The 21,666-nt window shown below is 43.0% G+C and overlaps 1 protein-coding gene across 3 annotated transcripts in view; it reads right to left on the bottom strand.

Annotated features, from left to right (window-relative positions):
* TOM1L2 (target of myb1 like 2 membrane trafficking protein) overlaps positions 1–21,666 on the bottom strand; it is a 67,028-nt gene that overhangs the window by 15,664 nt on the left and 29,698 nt on the right. For 2 of the 3 annotated variants that reach the window (XM_032762644.2, XM_032762645.2), the window contains exons 5-12: positions 18,965–19,099; positions 17,686–17,844; positions 15,701–15,817; positions 12,899–13,032; positions 9,057–9,105; positions 8,410–8,533; positions 6,317–6,434; positions 3,481–3,556 (exon numbers count right to left, since the gene is read on the bottom strand). In XM_032762644.2, the coding sequence (XP_032618535.1) occupies positions 3,481–3,556; positions 6,317–6,434; positions 8,410–8,533; positions 9,057–9,105; positions 12,899–13,032; positions 15,701–15,817; positions 17,686–17,844; positions 18,965–19,099 (912 nt within the window). Of the gene's footprint in view, positions 1–945; positions 1,012–3,480; positions 3,557–6,316; positions 6,435–8,409; positions 8,534–9,056; positions 9,106–12,898; positions 13,033–15,700; positions 15,818–17,685; positions 17,845–18,964; positions 19,100–21,666 lie in introns of all 3 variants that reach the window. The other variant, XM_032762643.2, reaches the window with a different exon arrangement.

Raw genomic sequence — 21,666 nt, 5'->3', positions numbered from 1 at the left:
CCACCCGGAATCAAGACTGACTTAAAAATGAGTTATTTTAAAACAGTTGTTGGGTTCTCTCTATTTCCCTCTGGTTTCTGAGCCTTTAAGGTGCACTCAGGTCACACTTTCAAACTTTTCATCATAAGCATCAGAGCACAGAACTATTATTTAAATGAATGCTGAGATTCTCAACTGCTCAGCTGTCTCCAAGACATGATGCTTAAAGTAAAACACCAGTATCACCAGACTCACAATAAAACTGCCAGAGTTGGAAACACTGCACCAGGTCCTCCCAATAAAGTCCAATCCTGAAAGCCTTAATGCAGGAAATATTCCTTAATGAGACATTTGCCAGTACCAATGGAACATATTAATCCAGCTAGCACACTCAGGTTCCCTTGTTTTAGAATAAGCAGAAAAAGAGAAGAACACAGAGAAGTACCCTTCTCCTATGCTACTCAGTCCAATTAGGTTTGATTCCTTAAACTCCATGGTGAGCTCAGCACATGAAGTTAAGTGCCACAGGAGTGGGCTGCTATTAAAGGAGTTCAAAAAGGAGCCTAGATGACGATCCATCGCTGAATTAAATATACAGAGCTTGTGTTTATGCTTGAAAAGTGGATACTGCATATATAAATCGAGACAGTAAAAGGAACTAACAGGATCCCCAGCCCTGTTTTGAAGGTGAATATGGACAGTAGAAACTGTTACACCTGGGGCCAACAAGAGACTTATGGGGCTGCAGGTCTCTGGGCAATATAAAAATGAATTTTGGGAGACCTACCCCCTGAATATTAATCTTTCCCCATCCCCTAGACAATTATACAGGTGGGGAATAAAATCCTTGTACTGTCTGATTTGGGGTAGTTCAGCAGGTTGTGGGAGAGGTAAACACAGGATGGTTATTCTACAGAAGGAACGGGAGTGGGGAACAGGGTTCATTTTAATTGGTGAAATCCTCACCATTCCTTGTGTAATTAGCCACTTGTCTATGGGCTCCATGTCTGAGCTCCCACCTTTACCTCTCCTCTGTGTTGAGAGCAGAAACGTCCATAAAGAAAGAAACCACAGCAACACCCGTGATAAGGTAATAATACAGCAGCAGTAAAATAGACGCATATACTACACACAGGGTTCTTTCTGGTAATACCCACTTGAAGACACCACCCGCTTCTGTCACCCTTCTGTGCGATCTGTACATCAGGAACAGCAGTCCTGGCCTCTTGCCTTCCTTTGAGTAGGTGAGAGAACTAACCATTTCTAAGTGAGGCCGATGTTTCTATTTTTCTTAAAAGTCGTCAGGTTGTAGACGAGACGACACAGAAATCTGTTGGACCTCACAAAAATCCCTAAGTTTAAGACATTCTGGAACTTCCCTTTTTGGAGGTTATAATTCACAGCAAACATCATTTCTCCTCCAATTTTTCTTGGTCTCCAGACAGACTGTCCAGGCTTAGTCTGGCAATGCCAACCTTATGAAGGACATGATGATAGTGGCCAGGGGAGAGCAAATAATCCAAGCTGGATGAAATGTTTTGGCAGTCTTTCAAAAGGCACATCTTTAAGGTCTTCACAGTTTAAGGGGACCAAAACCATAACATCTCATTTCAGGAGCTGGGCTGGAGAACTATCACGGGGTGGGAACACTCCATCTTCTCAACTTCTCCACAGCGTGGATAACAAAGATTATCTCATGGGCACTGCCCTTCCCAGTTGCCATCCTGCAACATCTCACTGGCAACTACAGCAATTCCCAACATGGAAAGGTAAAAGTAGTATATTTTTAGCTGTCATCATATGATTTAGCAGCTGGAAACGAGGATAGTCAACTGGCTATGATCAACCATCTCTCCATGGACCACCATTTGAGAACGACTGAACTACTTCAGTTTGATGAGAAGAATTTTAACGTAAGAAAACGTCATTAATGAGAAGAATGTGCTCTAATAGGCTTTGGCCCCTCCCTGGATGCCCTATACGTGAAATATCCTTCAGTTAAGCCTTCTGTCCTAATTAAACCACAAATTAGTTTATAGAGAACAAGAAGCTACCAACACTTTACTCTTATTACACCAACAGGGGTTGATAACTTTTAGATGTTATTAGCATTTTTATCACCTCTACGTAGCAGTGCCCAACAGCCTTACATCATTTTGTAAAATGTATTTTGTTTCCCAGCTATTCAGAGTTTACGTTTCCTCCCAGACAAGCAGTGCCCATGTTAACCAATCATAAAATGGGCTATTTTGACTACATGGTACAGTCATTGGAACCTTTGAAAAGAGGGTGAAGATCTGAGCTGTTATGACATCCCACAGCCCCAAGTTCAATAGTCCAGGAGAGTGACTGCTTTCAAATATTTTGACCAGTCAGATTAGTTCAGACATGATCCTTTGAATTGACAACGTTTCAGGCAGAGTAACAACTACGCTGGTGTGAGTGACAGGTGGCAGAAGTGCCTGAAGCAGGTATAAAATAAGAACAAGATAGCTAATGAATAAGGATACTAACTAACCCCTTAGCCACCAGTGGAATAGAGCCCCCATTGCCAAGGGCTTGGGTCTCACATCAGCACTCACCATTGGTAATTCCAAAGTTAGCCAGCAGCAAAGAAGGGATTAAAGATTCTGTTCTCAATAGTTTAAGTGGCAGCTGGACACACCTGGCCTGACTCACCCACCAACATTCATTCCCATTTCTCACTGGCTCAGAGTGAAAGTTCGCTGGGCTGGCCAGATGCCTCAGAAAGTATTGCAACCTGCCAGCAAGAGAGAGAATCGAGAAGGGATCAACATGGGATGGGGAGATCCAACTCAGCTGATGGAGAAGGATGTGTGCTGCGTTGGCTCTGCCGTGCTCCCTAGTGGTCAATACAGAGCCAGGTTAGGAGGAGGCTCTGAACTCTTTCAGCCATCACGAGACTTATACTGACAACTATGAGAGTACAAAGGTAAAAAGGGGTTAAGGGAATATCTGAGCATTTCACTTGCTCCTTACTCAGCTCACATCTCTAGATAGGGCTGGCCAAAGGAGTTAAAGGCATCCTCAGCATGATCTCTCGCTCTAAGTCACCACTATCTAGTTTGTTATGACTTCAGACAGATTGTGTTCCTTCTGAACAACTACTATCTTAACTTTCACAGTTAATCAGCGTTCATAGAAGGTTACCCACACTCAATTCTGCAGCAGCTCCTTCCTGAAAGCTAGACTTCCAGGCAGACTGCAAGATTACAGAAGCATTCATCCACTATGCTGATTACACTAAGTTTCTCCTCAGGAATGGTTACAAAGCAAGTACGTGCTCTTTTGATATTTCTTTCAAAATGGCCCTCACTGGCATCCACACTAAACGCACTGGACAATGCTATCTTCCGAATTATTGGTGGGATACCAAATGAAAAGTTTAACCCAGAGACAGATCAGCATTACATGTCACGCTCCCAGCTTTGTGCTGGAGTGCTTGTTTCAGCGGGCACTAATTTAAGAGCAATGACGTACCCCTCCTGTGTTCTGTTTTCGAACATCCAGAGCAGATGCCAGTCCTTTGACAGCCTGTGGATCCTCATATGTCACACTGAAACAAAGGAACAAACAGAACCAATGCAAATCCAGCTGTCACTGAATGCCAGGACAAATGCATTGGGCACTGATCTACTAGTCTGCTTTCTGTTTTATTTGAGACTAGCATGGAGCATATCATGTTTATGAGTGCAGTAGGTGCCTCTCAGTACAGACAGAAATACATTCTCTGACCTGAGGAGATTACAAATGGATTTCAGATATGACGCAACATGTGATGTGTAAGAGAGAGAGAGTAGGGAGCGAGAGGGGAGGCAGGACAGACATCAAATATGACTACCAAGTTACTCACTGAAGGCTAGGGTATAGCACAATGGAGCAAACAGGTTTATTTTGGGGCTGGGGGCGGCGGTTGAGACAGAATGAGATTTAAATCAGCAAGTTTCTTACAGTTATCATGGTAGAAGTGAGCCTTCAGGTGGCTTTGGAGGTCAGCTCAGAAAGGGCATTCCAAATGCACAGGACAGCACAGAAGAATGCCTGAAGGTGATTGGGAAGAAGCAGGCACATGGGGCTTGGAAGCTGTCATCAATGGTAGAGCAGGGAGGCACAAAATGCTGGGACTGGATAGAAAGTACTTAAGTTTCTATGAAGCCTTAAAAGATAGTGACAAGAAGTTTGAATGTGATGTGAAGGGGGAGCCAGTGGAGGGAAGGGGAGATATGACCTCATCAGACAATGGGTAGGGAAGAAGGTCCTACCAGTTATGGGGAGGTCATGATGGAGGTGGCCTTAGTAATCAACAAGTGGTATAAGGAAACAAAGATGCAGGAAAACCCACTAGCTCAGTTCACCAGATCCGCTGCCTGTTTACTGGGTATTTAAAAAGATAAGCAAAATTGCTATTGAAAAGGATCATAACCACAGTTATTAAGTTAAGGGAGCACTACCCAGCACTTCAAGCACAAGGGCTAGTAAATCGACTCTCTCAAGCAGATACCAGCATCCACCTGTAAATTAGCCACTGGGTGGTGCTACGTGCCTGACTTGGTGAAACACTTCTCCCTGGCATGCCTGCTTCTAACAGCCTGAGGGCCTGTGATCCACAATCTCTGCCTTAACAATGAGGAGTCCTTGTGGTACCTCTCTGCCTTGTTTCTGCAGCAGAATAAGCTACAGCCAAGTGTCTAGGGAGTTGCTTCACTCTATTTTAACAGCATAAGAGCTAATGAAGGTACAATAATCCTCCCTTCTGAAATGATGGATTTCAGTGTGCTCTTTGCTCCATTACTTCCCATACAACGGAGATGGAGTTGCAGGCTGAGAAGAGCAGTTTCATGTTTCATTTAGTACAACAGGCATAATAGAAACCATGTAAGGGATCTGGATTTAGATCCCACTATTATGTATTTACCCCAGGCTTAGCACCTCAGTGTGAATTCAGAAACCCTTAGTACTAATTTAGCAACTCTAAATTAAAATGCTCAGCTGATCAAATATAGTTCTGCTACAGCTGGAGTAGCATGGACATCTGTATTTATGGCTGCTTAAGCCCTCCTGCTCTTAAGGACCTTTGAGTTGTAACTTCATAGCTGTGATTTTCCAGGCCTGGTCTCTGCCTGACAAGTATTATTTTTTTGAGAAAATAGGCACAAATATAATGCAGTGGGTAGTTACTAGCTCAGAAAGGTAATTAAGGTGCATGGGATGCTATCTAGCTGCATTTCTAAGGTGCCTGTCACTGCAGGATATTGGTGCTGTTCCAACTGTGATAGCTGGACTCGCTTCCAATCTCTGATACTACCTGTATCTCCTCGAATTTGAAACCAGGGAGAGCCCTAGAGAAGGGTTACGTGGAACAAAAATACTTGACAGTCCTCTTAATGAGCCTCACTTGAGAGAGATCAAAAGCTCTCAGAAGAAGAACGTGGGTTCCTTTTCCATTAAAAATATTCATGCCTATTTAGTGCCTGGAAAGGTGCCTGATCTGCAGCCCTGGAGGCTGAAGTCTTGTTTTCTACAGACTAGATAGAGAGTGGGAGCTTCTTCATGGTGCCCAGCCAACATACCTTCATCTGGAGCAGCAGGAACCAGCCCTAAGTGTGAGATGGTAATTCAGTTCTCAAGCGATGACCTATAGGTGACAGACTCTAAAGGCATGTCTACACTGCAATTAGACACTGCAGCTGGCCCGTGCCAGCTGATTTGGGCTTGCGGGGCTCAGGCTGCGGGACTATTTAATTGCAGTGCAGGCGTTCCAGTTTGGCTGCAGCCTGAGCTCTGGGAACCTCCAATCTTGCCAGCCCCTAGAGCCTGGGCTCCAGGCTGATTGTGGATATCTACACTGCAAATAAATAGCACCCCAGCCTGAGCCCAACGCAGGTGGCATGGGCCAGCAATGAGTTTTTAACTGCAGTACAGACTTACCCTAAGCCACTGCTAGTCTCCCAAAGTTGACTCTTATGCTCTGATACCTTCAGGGTTATTTAGGGGAGGTTAATTCCCACACCGCCACTGTGTAGAAAAATAATTTAAGTGACTTAATTCCTAAGTTTCTAGGTGACTTGAAAATTAGAGGTGAAATGAGATGGCACCTGAAATTACTGAACCAATCTACAGTGGACCTTAGCCTATAAAAACAACATCTCCACCTACCCAAATAATCCGATGAAATCCAGCAGAAAAAAATTTAGATTAAGTAAAGTCAGAGGACGAAAATCCACATAATTTGAGCTATAAAATCACTTTGATCTGAAGAGGCCTCACATTTTTGTTCCCTAGGAATAAAGAGCATTAAAACCAAATGCTAATTTACCTCTTCCGTTGGTCAGCCAAGGAACTGCCTCTTGTCTGTGCAAACATGTCAAAGTCATCTCGAGGGTTACAGTGTTGAAGGGAGCTGAGTGTTCCACTGACGCTGTCTGTGCCCAAGTCTACAGCAACAAAAAACAACACCACCACAACAGAGTACAGAGCATAAGGGACCAATAGAACAGTGAACTGTGATCAAGTACCAATCAGGAATACCTAGGATACACAGGAAATCATCAGTTAGTTACAGTTAAAAGTAGATGAATCATTATGTTGCACTGATGAAGTGTGTAGGAGACATCCTCTGGGCCCAGTCCACAAGAGGGTTGAAACTGTACTAGCCACAGTCCTGTTTATACATGGTAGCTGCTAGCAGAGTTTTTACTCTGAGTAGCATAGAGAGAGATTTCTCATCTCTCAAGAACTACGATATAGACTATACCACCTAAGTAGTACAAAGCTGCTTTCTCTCCTCCCATCCCCCAGTTTCATTATGTTTCTGAGAACCCAGGCAGGGAGAGAATGAGGAAAAACAAACGCAGGAAAGTGAGGAGATGAAGAAAGTTAATGGAATGAGAGAAAATCATTTGCATTTTTCTGTATTATGAATTTGCACTGAGATTCAATTGGTTTCACATGGTTCTGTCAGTGATAAGGGAGCAATCACAACCACATAGCTAATTTTAAACAATTTTCATAGATTCACAGATGATAAAGCCAGAATGGACTCCTGTGACATCTAGTCTGACCGCCTGTGTAACACAGGGCAAAGGACTTTCCAGAATTAATTCCCTGTTTGAACTAGAGCCTCTCTCTTGAAAAAGCATCCAATCTCGATTTAAAAATTGCCAGTGATGGTGAAATCTGCCACAACTCTTGTTAAGTTGTTCCAGTGGTTAATTAGCCTGTTAAAAATGTGTGCATTATTTTCAGTGTGCATTTACCTACATCCTTCTTGAATTGTGGACAGCAGAACTGGACACAGTATTCCAGGAGCAGTTACACCAGTGCCAAACAAAGTAGTAACATAACCCTCCTTAACCCTACTCGATATTCCGCTGTTTATAAATCCAAGGATCACATTATCCCTTTTGGCTGCAGCATCATACATGTTCATCTGATTATCCACTGTGACCCCAAGTATTTTGAAGAGTCACTGCTTCCCAGAAGAGAGTGCCCCGTCCTCCCCATTCTTTGTTCCTAGATGTATGACTTTACATTTGGCCATATTAAAATGCATATTGTTTGCTTGCACCAAGTGATCCAAATCGCTCTGTATTTGTGACCTGTCCTCTTAATTTAACACTCCCCCAACATTTGTGTCATCTGCTAACTTTATCAGTGACGATTTGGGGTGTGTTTGTTTTTTAATCTTTTCACTATGTTTTACAAATTTTATATTTTAATTGGTTTTAAACCCCAATGTCCCTTGCATTAATACAGAACACTAAGTTCCAAATGTTGGCATTTCTCTTTGTTGAAAAATGCTCACACTGAAATATTTACAGTTCAGTAAGGTTCAGTACTGTTTAAGGTTCAGAAGAGGACAACTATTTTGCGCAAGGATTCCAGTCTTCTCAGCTGTAGTTCTTAGCCCTATGCTTCTCTCCATTGTTAAATTGGTTGGGACTCCAATGCAGAGGTCAAATGGAATGACCAGGTCAAGAGTCCTCTCATTTAGTTTAAAACACAAGATTTCGTGCTTGGAGAGAACCATTCATCTGAGGATTTCTATTAAAGTTTGTAAAAGAGCTTCTAAGTCTCAAACCCGTTTGGAGCAAGTAAATGAGTAATATCCTGGCTTTACAGATAGGAAAATGGAAGCACAGAGGTTAAGTGAATAGTCCAAGGTTACAGAGTGAATCGGTGACAGACTAAAGCCCATATCCGTCTCCTTTTCTAACCACTGGACAATGCTTTTTACCCACAGCTCTTCTGAATGTCACTAGGCTGCTATCAGTAACTACCACCCCAAACAAAATCCAGGCACTTGTTAGCCCAGTGACCCAAATGTAGGCCCACCACAGAGTGGCTAGGGACTAGTCGTATGTAGCTTCTGTTCCATGCTGATCTGCCCTTTAAAAACTATGTACTTACCAAGCCCTGCGAGTTGCGAGGAAAGTGAAGTTGGAGGTGCTGTGCTCCCCACCACTGGGCTTACAACAGCTGGGGAACCAGGGCCCAGATCTATTAAATTATCCTCCGTCACTTCACTCAGCACCTGTTGGGACAGTCAAGATGGTAGGTTATAATCCTGCCAAGCAATTATTTTGTCTCTGTTATAAAAGAAGAATGATGGATGCTTCCTAAAACAGCCCTCTGTGGAAAGCTTTTGCAAACGGGAGTATTTTAATTAGGCTTTTAGACTATGAATGCAACACAAGTAGACAGAAAAGATATCTATCTTGCTGGGTCACTGCCCAAAAAGCAGTATAGGCTCAACATCTGGCTTGCTTTTATGGTATTATCCCAGCCAACAGAGCCTTGAAAAACCACTCACACATCTCCCCTATTACCTCTGAATTAGTTAAGTTGCCTTCTGTTTCTGCACCCCCTTTAGCTTTGGAGCCGTGCAATAGTAAGAGCTAAGCCCCAAAAGGCCTCTCTCTTTCACCGGATTTTGTACATTCAATACCAACCAGTCATGGAAATGTTCTTCACTGTAACTAGTGTTACAACGCAGACACTCAGCGTGTGTTTCCTCTGAGTGTACCACGCCTGTAGAAGGTGAACTGGATACTTACTCCATTAGTGGCGCTTTGTGCCAAACGGCCTGATCTGTACCGTTCAAACCTGTTATAAAACAAGAGAGACTATCAAACACATGCACTCTGAGCCAGTCAAGTTCAAGACAAAGCCAGGACATGTCTGTGAGGGTGAAGATAGCTTTCCTTGTCTTCTGGTGGGATCTCCCAGTTGCTATGAAGGAAGAAAGGAAACTATTACAGAGGTTGTGTTCTTGGGCTCCAGCAGGGATAGTGTTGACTAATCTGCTCTTACAGCACATGGAGGCCAGTACATCCAGGGTAAGCAGCATGAAGGGAAGCATACAGTTTCCCTTCATCAACTGCCACTTGACAGAATTTTCCGAAGAAATGAGTTAGGAGAACTTGGAGCCAGAAGGGTAATACCCCTGACCGGAGAGTTGAGTACTAACAAGTCTTGCTCCCATCTAGGAGCTCCCCATCACCCAAAAAACGTCTGTACACGCCCCTCCCCAAGCATTTCCTGCTTTGCAGAGCAGCACCCTAGCACAGCTCTGCCCAAGGAGCACGCTACAGTACATTCAGTGCTTCTGCAAACCTCATCTCTCCCAACATCTCATGGGTCCGTCCCCTTGTCTAAACACTCCCCAGTACTCAGCAGCTGCTCAGGGCCAATGCCCAGGAAGACACTCCCCAAGCACAAAATAAACCACTTCAGTTAAAATAGATTGATTAAAAGGAAAAAGCCTGGCTGGGCAGGGTCATTTGTTTCCACTAGCTGTATGTCTGTAGCCCAGACTAAGCCTTAACAGTCACTAAAAATGGATCTTCCCTACACTCCAGGGTTGCCCTCATGCAGATCTAAGAATATAAGAATGGCCATATTGTGTCAGATCAATGTAGTCCATCTAGCCTAGTATCCTGTCTTCCAACAGTGGCCAATGCCACGTGCTTCAGAGGGAATGAACAGAGCAGATAATCATCAAGTGATCCATCCGCTGTCCTCCACTCTCAGCTTCTGGCAAATAGAGGCTAGGGACACTCAGAGCATGGGACTGCATCTCTAACCACCCTGGCTAACAGCTGCTAAGGGACCTATTCTCCATGAATGTATCTAGTTCTTTTTTGAACCCTGTTATGGTTTTGGCCTTCACAACATCCCCTGGCAAGGAGTTCCATAGGCTGACTGTGTTGTGTGAAGAAATACTTCCTTTTGTTTGTTTTAAACCTGCTGCCCTATTAATTCAATTCATTTGGTAACCCCTAGTTCTTGTGTTATGAGAAGGATAAATAACACTTCCTTATTTACTTTCCCACACCAGTCATGATTACTTTCTCCACAGCAGCACGATTTTATAGACCTTATTTCACATTTTTCCAAAACTAAAAAATCTCAGTCTTTTTAATCTCTTCTCATATGGAAGCTGTTCCACACCCCTCATTTTTGTTGCCCTGCTCTGTATCTTTTCCAGTTCTAAATATATCTTTTTTGAGATGCAGCACAAGATCAGCACACGGCATTCCAGGTGTGGGCGTACAATGGATTTATATAGAGGCATTATGATATTTTCTGTCTTATTATCTATCCCTTTCCTAATTGGTTCCTAACATTCAGTTAGCTTGTTTGACTGCTGCTGCACATTGAGTGGATGTTTTCGGAGAACTATCACACTGACTCCAAGATCTCTTTCTTGAGTGATAACCGCTAATTTAGACCCCATCATTTTATAGGTCTAGTTTGGATTATGTTTTCCAATGTGCACTGCTTTGAATTTATCAACATTGATTTTCACCTGACATTTTGTTGCCCGGTCACACAGTTTTGTGAGATCTCATTGTAACCCTTCACAGTCTGCCTGGGACTTAACTATCTTGAGTAAGTTTGTATCATCTACAAATTGTGCCATCTCACTGTTTACCCCTTTTTCCTGATCATTTATGAATATGTTAAATAGGACTGGTCCCAGTACAGACCCCTGGGGGACACCACTATTTACCTCTCTCCATTCTGAAAACTAACCATTTATTCCTACCCTTTGTTTCCTATCTTTTAGCCAGTTATTGATCCAGGAGAGGACCTTCCAGCGTATCCAATGAGTGCTTGCTTTGATTCAGAGCCTTGTCAAAGGCTTTCTGCAAGTCTAAGTACACTGTATCCACTGGATCACCCTTCTACATGTTCGTTGACCCTCTCAAAGAATTCTAATAGATTAGCGAGGCATGATTTCCCGTTACAAAAGCCATCTATCACCCTCTTTCCTTATTATGAAACCCAGCAAAACATTTTAAAGTCAGCCTGTTTCTGAATAAAGATTAATTAGAAACTTCCAACACCCTCCACCCAGGATGAAAGTCCGGACCTGTGCATGTTCATTCAATACCATGGGCCTTCTGCCAGCAAGACAATATCAGAGTGAACTGCAAAGATTTCTTAAACTAACATGCATCTGACGAAGTGGGTATTCACCCACGAAAGTTCATGCTCCAATACTTCTGTCAGTCTATAAGGTGCCACAGGACTCTTTGCTGTTTTTACAGATCCAGACTAACATGGCTACCCCTCTGATATTTAAACTAACAGTGGAAGCTAAATTTTTAATAAGGTGGAACTATAAAAGGAAGTTTAGGCCCAAATTTCTGTAAGTGTCTGTGGAGGCTGTGCATGCTCAGCTTCTCTGGAATATCAAGTCCCCCTCTGCTTACTCCCAAAATGAAAGCATCCCCATAGCAGCACACATTTCTTACTAGAAAGATTTACAAGCCACTTTCTCCTCTTAACCAACAAGCTCCAAATTCAAGAAGTCAGTTCCTGCTTGCATCCACTGATTGCATTTTATGTCCTCAGTGGCACCAGAAATCAACATCTGGAATTTTGAACACTGAGTAACGGAGGTAAAGGAGGAGGAGGATAAACTGGTTTTCACATGCTTGAAATATTCAAACCTACGCAGGATTCTGCAATTTATTTGCTCTTTTCAAACATTTTTTTCAACTGCACAGCTGAGCTTTAGGTGTAAAATACAATAATAAACTCAACCCCATTCAGTGAGATCCGAGATGGAGAAAAATGTTTGAAGTTTCACCATTTTACCGGTGATCAGTCTCGTTCTGAGCCTTAATCAGAGACATTTACATTTCGCTACTTGTAAAATCCTGATCACAGGTGCTGAATTGTCCCAGTTCAGAGCATGAGGAACAATTCTAGTTTGGAGATTGTGAAGAGTCTGGTGCAAAAGGCGAGGTGAAATGGATTGGGGGATACAGATTTTTTGTATCAACGTGCAGTTTTCCTGTGACAGCACAAAATCACACAGCTAGAATCTAATTTATTTTTTAAAAGCTTTTGATAAACGAGGCTTGTGTTCTCAGTAGGGGAGACAAGCATCTTTTTTTTTTATAGGTTTGCCTCCTGCACCAATCAGTCAGAGAAAGATTAAACTTTCCCCAGGAGTGCTAGTTAGTAAGGTATGTAATGTAATAGCAATCAGTCTCCTAATTTTAAAAACACATTTCTGGTTTTGAGTTTAAAAGGTAGGAGCCCAGCCCTTATCTGCAATTTTTACAAACCAGTGCTTTGAGAAGACACAGCTACACTCAAATCAGTTCTCTTTTTTGTGATTCTAAAATAAACTAAAATTCAGTGGCTATAAAAAAAATCTCAGCAGCTTTTAAAACCAGTATCTGTAAGCCTTCTTGGGGATGTGGAGGAATTTAAGGCCAATCACAACGGAGAACATATGAATTCTTCATACAAGTTTCTTGGTCCAGTTCCTCCCATTTGCTTTGTGTTTCATCTTATCGGTTGCTTAATAATTTGTCCTCCATTTGTGAGAAAACCCAAAATGTGGGAGTAAATAGGACTACTGGAAAAGGTGTCGCACCTCTCATATCTGAGGAAGACGTTATTTAAATCATCATTCACATGCAGCAGTTCCTCCGTGACTTCTTCATTGGACACTCGGGAGATAAGTTCCACAATCCTCTGTTGCATAGCTCTACAGGTTCGGTTCAATTCCTAAGGAAATAAATTGCACATACCTGTATTACGATAACCAGTGAAGAAAAAGTATATTTGCTTGGGCTCTGTTTGCAGCCACATGCATCAGTGGCTCAGGGTTCTCAGTCAACTGAGAAGTACTAACACAATGTGGATTATGAAAGAATACATGCCACCTAAGAGAACACACATTTCAGAAGGACCATGGCCTATAACCTTGAGGGCCTATTTATGACTCTGTGTCCAGTTCTTCTTTAATCATAAGTACATGGCAAAGAGTTTTTTAAAATTAAATACCTGTGGATTATTTTCATAAATAGTAAGCATACTACAGCACGGGCCTCCCAGAATGGAGACACTGGGTTTTCCGCCTAGCAGCACAAAGCACCAAAGGTATTGTCCTGTGGAGCTTAGGAGTATGGGAAAGTGATCACTGGTATTTGCCACTGGTTTGTCTAGACACAGTGAAAAAAGAACACCCCAGCAGCTGGGAAAGTGGAGGCACACAGTATGAAGTGTGACCAAGTATTATGGAAACAAACACAAACACTACACACATTGCTGAACTACATGCGGACACATTCTGGATAGTATTACACAACACCAAATAGTGGAGTTTCATCATGGTCAGTGTGTCCACTGATAGGATGTAACCCAGAGCACTGAGTGATTAAGGAGAGAACCTTAAAGGCTAGGCTGCATAGATGTGTGCATTGTAGAAGTCTTTCACCCCAAGGGATATGGGTTCTAGTTTGCCTTAGTTAGGTGATCTCCTACTTTCTCTGCCATCACCAACGAATAGGTATACTCTTTCACCTCTGGCAGTCTCAGAGGGCACGGGGTTCACGGGGTTGCAGTTGTATGGACCAGAAGTTAAAACTGACATATCAGGAGAGCTGCCTGATGCTACTGGTGAGACCCCAGTTTTACTCCAATGAGCATAAGCTTTTCAACCAAATCATGTCCCACCTCTTCTCCCACCCATCCCCAGAGAAGAAATTCAGCACTAAACAAGGATGACTTGTTGGTACATAACCTTTGGGATGAAAGCAAAACGTGTTTGTTTTCCTTGTTTGCTCTGACATTCTAAGCTCTGGATAAATTTCACTTCATGCAATCCAGCTGCCTTAACAGCTTGAGGAACATGTTCTCCAATGTCAGTTTTGATCCCATCACTTTAGAAGCAGATTGTGACATTTCAGAGGTTTGCTTGCTGCCATAGTGGATAGGGCTGACAGTCTCTATCTATTCTGCTCAGACCTGGCTCTTAGGCAGGCTGTTTACATTTAATTGTGAAGGAAAATGTCAGGAACTATTTAAGAAGCATGACTATATAAAACCTCAAAGCAAGAAGTCCTTCACATATAAGTATCCAGCTCACACCTTTCCTTCTGTAAAAGGCAAAAATAGTCTCTTTCCTCAGTGCCCCAGATTTAGGCTGCATCAGCTGGAGAGAACCAGTCTGAATAAAGAATCACTACTGTCACAATTCTCTGTGTGATCATTTCTCTAACCTCAGAGCTAGACTGAGATTACACTGGGTCAGGATTTTCATGGTGGTTTATAAATGTAAACAAATGGGTCTCTGCTGTTTTGGTCTCCCACGGTGTCCTGGAAGCTGCTTTTGTTTTGATCAATCCAATCCAAACGGCTTAGTAGCTGAAAGGCTCTTTATCTATTGTAAAGTGTCTTATCAGCTGCCATGATGGCTCTGCGACAACACACACTGCTGCTGCATCAGAGAGAGCAGTGTTTGGACCAACTTCAAACTTTGGTGCATCACAGGAAGCAATTCCCTGCCTTGCTCCCACTGTGCCACTTGGGGGGGGGGGGGGCATCCTCCCACTGGTCCAATGATGAGACGATGCCTTCTCTTCCAAAGTAGGCAACTACAGGAACAGGGACAGGAGGTGGAAAGTCAGCTCATCAATTTCTCAGGGCAGAGACCTTGTTTACTTCATGTTTGTATAGTGCAACCTGCCTGCCCCCAAACTGAGTGCACTGCCCCAATAGCGCCCTTAACCATTGCTGACTTGGGGAACAAGACGTGAAGCCTGGGAGATGAACTTAGTCCCACTAAGGCTGGCTCATCTGGACCACTGTTGATTCAGATCCAGAAGGGCCATTATGATTACCTAGTCTGAAATCCACAGCACAAGCCAGAGAACATCAAACAGTTTCCTACATCAAGCCTATAACTTCTGGTTGAGCTAGAGTACCTTTTAGAAAGAGACATACAGTCCAGATTTAAAGATTTCAAGTGATGAAGAATCGACAGTATCCCTTGGTAAAATTTAATCCATCCTGGAACAGACAATAGGTTGGTGCTCTGTTAGGATTTGGGTCTTTTTGCCATTATAAAGATGATCCTGAGTATTTGCTGACGTACAAATTGCATTGGCCTTCCTCCAACGTCAATTCTTTCTTCGGGTTCCATATCACAGCATTAGCGAAAGGAGCGCGTAAAGTTCACAGAACAGGACTGAAGTTGCCTTGAGTGTTTCATCACATACCTCAATTGCACAACAGCATCCAAAAAGCATGACTATTGCCCAGTTAAGGAGTCCAGACACAAGCACATCTCCAATACAGAACCAGGCAAACCAAGGAACTGAAGTGGAGTGTAGGAAAAGGAAACCCTATCATGCCAGGCTGCAGGAACAGATTTGCTGGAAAACACACTTACCTGTAGTAACTCAAGGTCCGATGAATCCTCCTGTCCAGGAACCATTTCTGTTAACATTTCAGACATCACGTTTGTGTTCCCACGAACAATATCCAGTTCACTACGCAGCCGGGCGATCTGTTTTTGGGGAGAAGGGAAAGCAAGGACCATATTACCTTTCAGTTTCAAGCAGAACATTTTTAAGAACTGGCTCTGCAACTCCCCTGCTTCTGCGATTTGACTTGGGAGCTGTACATCTGATGCTTGTCATTGGAGATCACAGAGAGGCTACTACATGTCATCATAAAGATTACTTATCTAAAGTAATGTAAATTTTAGACCGGTGATGAAGAAAGACGCTATGAAGGACGTGGCAGAATTAACAGGCTTGACAGAATTCAATTTTTGTTTTCTCTAATTTCAACAATTAATATTCAGTTTTATTTTTAAGACTTTTTTTGATTTTTAACTACTTTTATTTTTACAGTTGCTGGAAATTAAGGGGTGGCAGACTTGGGATTAGGGCAGCACTAACAGGCGGGTTGCAGATGGCTCCCTGTGCTGCCGGAAAGCTGGTGACATTCAATCACAATGCACACGGTGTGGGGAAAGTTGTGGTCCTGATGGGGCAGAAAAGACACCCCTAGCCAGAGCCACAAGGACAGAGACATTCCTGTTGCTGAATGGCTCCTGCCTGGGGATGGAGCCATTCAGCAGCAAGGTGGCCTCCGCAGTGGCCCATGACAACACTCCCTCGCAATCTTGGCCAGGAGGTCTCTGGTCCTCCGCGCCAGGACAGCAGACTTCCTTGCACCTTGTGCCTGCAGAGTCTGGGGTCATTGGCCCTGTGGCAGCGCAGGGACACCCTCTCCCTGAAGGAGCACCAACTGTTACCAATTGATTTTTTTGTCAATTTCAGTGTCAGCTGAAATCGATGTTTACTGACCTCTGTGGATTGAAATCAAATCCTGCCAGGCTTAGTTATTCATCACCATGACAAAGCCAGCTGTGCTAACAATCGGATGGAAACATGGAAGCAAACAAGAAGAGCAGCTAAATTAAACCGAATTATGCTACAAAACATTATACTCTTCTCTCAAAATGCAGATGGATGAGGGGAAAAGGAAGCATGACCTCTTGATCAGGGCTTTTCCACTTTGAATTGCATTCATTTCATCTCACAGGAAGGATGGGCCAACGGTTAGGGTCCTAGCTTCGGACTTGAGAGCCCCAAATTCAGTTCCCAGTTCTGGCACAGACTCCCTTTGTGAGCTTGGCCAAGTTGTTTAGTCTCTCTGTGCCTCCGTTCCCTATCCATGAGGTGGGAATATTAAGACTTACCTACCACACAGGGGCTGGGAGGATGGATACATGAAAAGACTGAGATGCTCAGACAGTACAGTAATAAGGCTCACGTGTGTATCTAAGATAGCCGTAAGAACATTGCACAACTTTTAATACCTTTTAAAATCTTTTACAGCTGCTGCAAATTTGAGTGATGCTACGATCCCCTGCACCAGCTTGCAAAGCCAATCATCATTTTAGGCCTGTTCTCCCTTCCCGCCATGGCAGAAGGATGGCTGGGTGTAATCTGAGCAAGTGGTGTTGCAACCTGTTGGACAGGGTCTCACCACCACTCAAATCTGGCCCACTCCGGCCACTGCCATGCTTCCCTTCAAGAACCAAGCAGGACACATGACATCTCTTCTGTGCTGCTGCCCTGCTTTGGAAGGCAGGCTACATGCCTTGAACTGCAACTTTAACCAATCGTGGCCACAATATTTAAACAACAACAAAAAATCACAACTTTCTTACAGCCTTAAAGGCAGATTGATTTCACAATCCACAACGGGAGAAATGGTCACTAGACAAAACCAGGTCTCGGTTGCAACTGAAACTTACCTTCAGAAAAATTAAAATAGATGACTATGACGACAGGCTGATTTACTAAGCTAGGAGCCTTACTCACCTATTGACTTGAAATAACCAGAATTATATCCTAGTACCTGCTCAGAATTGGCAGTGATGGGACCAGTCACATTCAGAGATGGGGTCTGAGGAGCTGGATATGCAGTAGGAGATGGGGATGAATAGGAACTCGTGCTCGTCTTTTGCTGGGACTGGGACACATGCATATTTGCTGCTGGATCTACTTCAGGAACACTCTGTTACACCAGAAAAAGAAAGGGTTCAAATTCTGAATGCTGACAGTGCTTGGTTTGCATCAACCCTAAGGCAATATGCCCAAATACAGGCCATAGCTCCACCTTCAGGAAAAGGTCCATTTTTGTTATGGAATACAAGCCGACCTATCAGAGCACAAATGTGGAATAGCAATGACAAGCTACGTTCATCTCTTCTGTCCCAATCCGTAACTTTTAGTTCCAGTTTTCCTCCACAAGAAAGGCAAGAAGGAAAATAAAAACAAAAGGGTCAGAGAGTGAAAGAAACGTAGCCTAGAAATGAAGTCACATTTTACAAAATCATTTGCTACACACACATTGCAGGTAATTTACTTTGCTGTCACAACCGTAAGTGCATTTCCTTTTTCTGTGTATCTAAATCTGCAGCTATATTATTGCATTGCCATATAGTTTCACAGTGAACAGTTTGAATATTTGCGATCAGTAAGTTTACTTTCCAACAGTAATAGCTGAGTCAAGTTTGTAAGCCCTGATTGTCAAAGGTACTGAGTGCCTGCGGTTCACACAAAGTCAACGGGAGCTGTGGTTGCTTAGCACCTTTGAAAGTGGGGGACGTCTACTGGTTTCTCGTGATGTTCCCCCATGAATTGTGTAAAGCAAAATAAAAAGTACACAAAATGCAGAACTCTGGCTTGCAACCTTTGAAAGTCAGGCCTTCTTTGTTCATCTGCACAAGATTCATTGAAGGCAGTGCCACCATATCAACAGAAACAATTGTCCTCTCTAGGGGGGAGAGAATTAACTCAACAATAGATCCTGACAGGGCTGGTCCTGAGCAGATTAGTTAAATGTGTGTGGCAGTTTGGTGAGACATCACAATATTCAGTACAGAACAAGTGTATAAAACGCCTTCAAACTCATTCTGTTCCTGCACTGATGTTTGTCTCAAGGAGATGGCAGCAGTTTATCAGCTTGTCAACCCAGTTCCCTTATTGGTTTCCATTCCTTTTTACTATTACAAAGACCATCCAGGTCTGAGAAAGTTTGGAGCAAGTTTCATAAATCAATAGCTGAGGAAAAGAGCAGAAGAGCAGTATCCAATTATCCATATGGCCCTGGAAAATGCTTCACTGCAGCTTACCCTCTGTGGTGTGTGGATTGGAGACAAAGCATCAAGATCTGCCATAGGAAACTCTATCCCTTTCCTTTTGAGTTCTTCATAAATATGCACTACTCCAGTTAGATCGGGGCTACTTCGAAATGCATCTGCCCAAGCCTGGAAAACAATATACAGGATTATTCATAAGACTTCCATATGATCTGCAAGTTCCCTTCTACCTCTTTGGTCATTATTAATTATTATGTCACACGACTCAGATCCAAACCAGAAACGCATTCAGTCTCAAAGGAGACTTTCAATATTAGAGCTTATTAAAGATTCTGAGTTACTACCCAGATGGTCAAGCATCAAACAGAACATAAATGGGGACTCACAGTGGCTAGCAGTCCCAAATAATTACATAGGCAGAAGCGGTTAATGCACTCATTTAGTTACATTTGCCCTCATACTTAACTCTAGCCCTGCAAGAAACGTTGAGACAGAAGCAATTCCTAAGAAATGTAATAAAAGGCAAAGGATAATCTAAGTGAACACATGAAGATCTCTTAGGTTATATTCCAAAAGACTCTACTTTCATTAAAAGTTTGGTCCACACGTCTTTTCGTGTGGAAGAAGCCACATGGAAGGTAAAGAACTACTGTTCAATCAGAGAGCTATTCAGAGAAATGTGGGTAAGATGGGAGTAAGTTCTCCACGAATGCTCCCCATGTAGTCATTTTCTGAAAAAATACTTTGACTATTTTCACCCAAAAAAAGTTTTCAGCCATCACTTCAATCAAGGAAAAAATAGATTAAAAATAAGATTAAGTATTTGACTTACACTCTTACTCTGCTCACTTCTAGGAAATTGTATTTAGTATCCTATATACCTCATGAAGAATCCATCATTTCTTGGAGGCTAACAGTTCTGCTTCCCGGTACTGTTACAGTAAATTAATTGCACTGATTGTTCAGATGCAATGGGAGTTCCACCGATCGCATTTCAGCAGGAGAAACTATCTCCAGTTGGCAAGAGCCATTCAGGTTTGAAAGGTCAGTTTCAAGGAAGCTTCCTTAATTACAACAGAAGCATCCTTGTTGCAGAAGTAACTAATCTTGTACTGTCCTGATGTTTGTAATTTACATGAGAGGCAGTTTAAATCCATTTCTATAGAATAGCATTTTCCACTCTATCTTTCTATAGGCCATTAACTAATAGAGTGAAACGGAAGTGGCCCCAGGTGAGCTCTGTTTAGCTATTGCACAGAATGACTCACGCTCCGAGTACCACCCCATGTGCACTGCATTGCTGCACAGAGCTCTTACTATGGTTTGGTTCCCCAGGAAGAGGGACAATTGCACCCCTGCTTCACTGGCTTCTTCTAGCTATTTCTGCATCCAATTCAAAATCAGTGAGCTCACATCACCCCTAGCTCTGTGGCTTCCTACTCTTCTACCTGCTAATCTGGCCTTTCTTCTGCAACTCTCCATCCCTGCAGAAAGGAAACACGCTCATCTGTGCTGCTCTGCCTGCGTGGATCTCCCTCCCCATTGAATCATCTCCAGTTTTTAAATCTTGCCTTTTGATTTGAACTTTTTTTTTTTTTTTTTGGTGAAGGGTCCAGCTTTCACCTGGACAGTGGCACAGCCGGGCAGAAGAAACTTCGGTTCACCCCACATCCAAATCGCAGAACTACTGAACTCCTATTTCCAAAAGTTGTAGTGTGGCATAGTGCAGGCCCTAACCCTGCTAGATTTGATCTTGTGAGCACCTGATCCAGGCGAGAGCTGTATTCTATAAAATACAGTTTTAATTGACACTCTATGAATAAATTAAAAATGTGGTGAAATCTGTTGGTTGACTAGAGAGGCCACACTACACGTTATGGCCAACTTAGTCAGTATAACATTATTTGTATGACTGTAGCACCTAGAGCAGCCAGGTGAGCTATTTCCAGTACTGACAGGGATAGTTCATGTAGTACTGGTAACACTGTTAATGCCATTGCACAAGGTACTGAGAAGAACTCAGCTGGAATACTGTGTACCGTTCTAGTCACGCATGTTCAAAGAAGATGGATTCAAACTAACATCTTCAGAGAGGGGCTGGGCGGATGATTGGGGGAATGGAAAGCCAATTTTATTAGTGGAGACTAAAACAGCTTGGCATGTTTAGCCTCACAAAATGAAGGCTGACAAATACATCAGGGAGTAAACCCGAGGGCGGGAGAAGAGCTATTTAAGCTACAGAACAATGTTGGCACAAGAACAAATGAGTATAAAACTGGCCATGACTAAAGTTAGGCTAGAAATTAGAAAAAGGTTTCCCACCATCAGAGGAGGGACGTTCTGGAACAGCTTCCCAACAGCAGTAAGGGGCACAAACTACCTAACTAGTTTTAAGATGGAGACATAAAGCTACCATCCAATTTGCAGCAATCCACATTCGGGAAAGACACAGGAGTAGAACAGCTAGGGTTGCTTCAGGAGATGTTTGCACAGCACATTCAAATACTTCTAGCTTATGCTGTTAGTCCTCACTTGTATAGGCATTAAAACTCCCTATTATTAAATCATAAGTCTACAGAAGAGGGACTGTGGGCCATTAAAACGTTATAATAGAGTGGAGCTGGGAAGAGACAGCAACCCCTTGGATCAGAGAACAAGAGTAGAGTCTTAAAGCTGAGGAAAGCTGGATGAGAAGCAGGATATTCCATGTTTGTGTGCCCCCATCAGGGAGCTGA

This window comes from Chelonoidis abingdonii, chromosome 9, assembly GCF_003597395.2.
Source record: "Chelonoidis abingdonii isolate Lonesome George chromosome 9, CheloAbing_2.0, whole genome shotgun sequence".
NCBI classification, from domain to species: Eukaryota; Metazoa; Chordata; order Testudines; family Testudinidae; genus Chelonoidis; species Chelonoidis abingdonii.
This window is presented reverse-complemented; position numbering and strand designations above follow the sequence as displayed.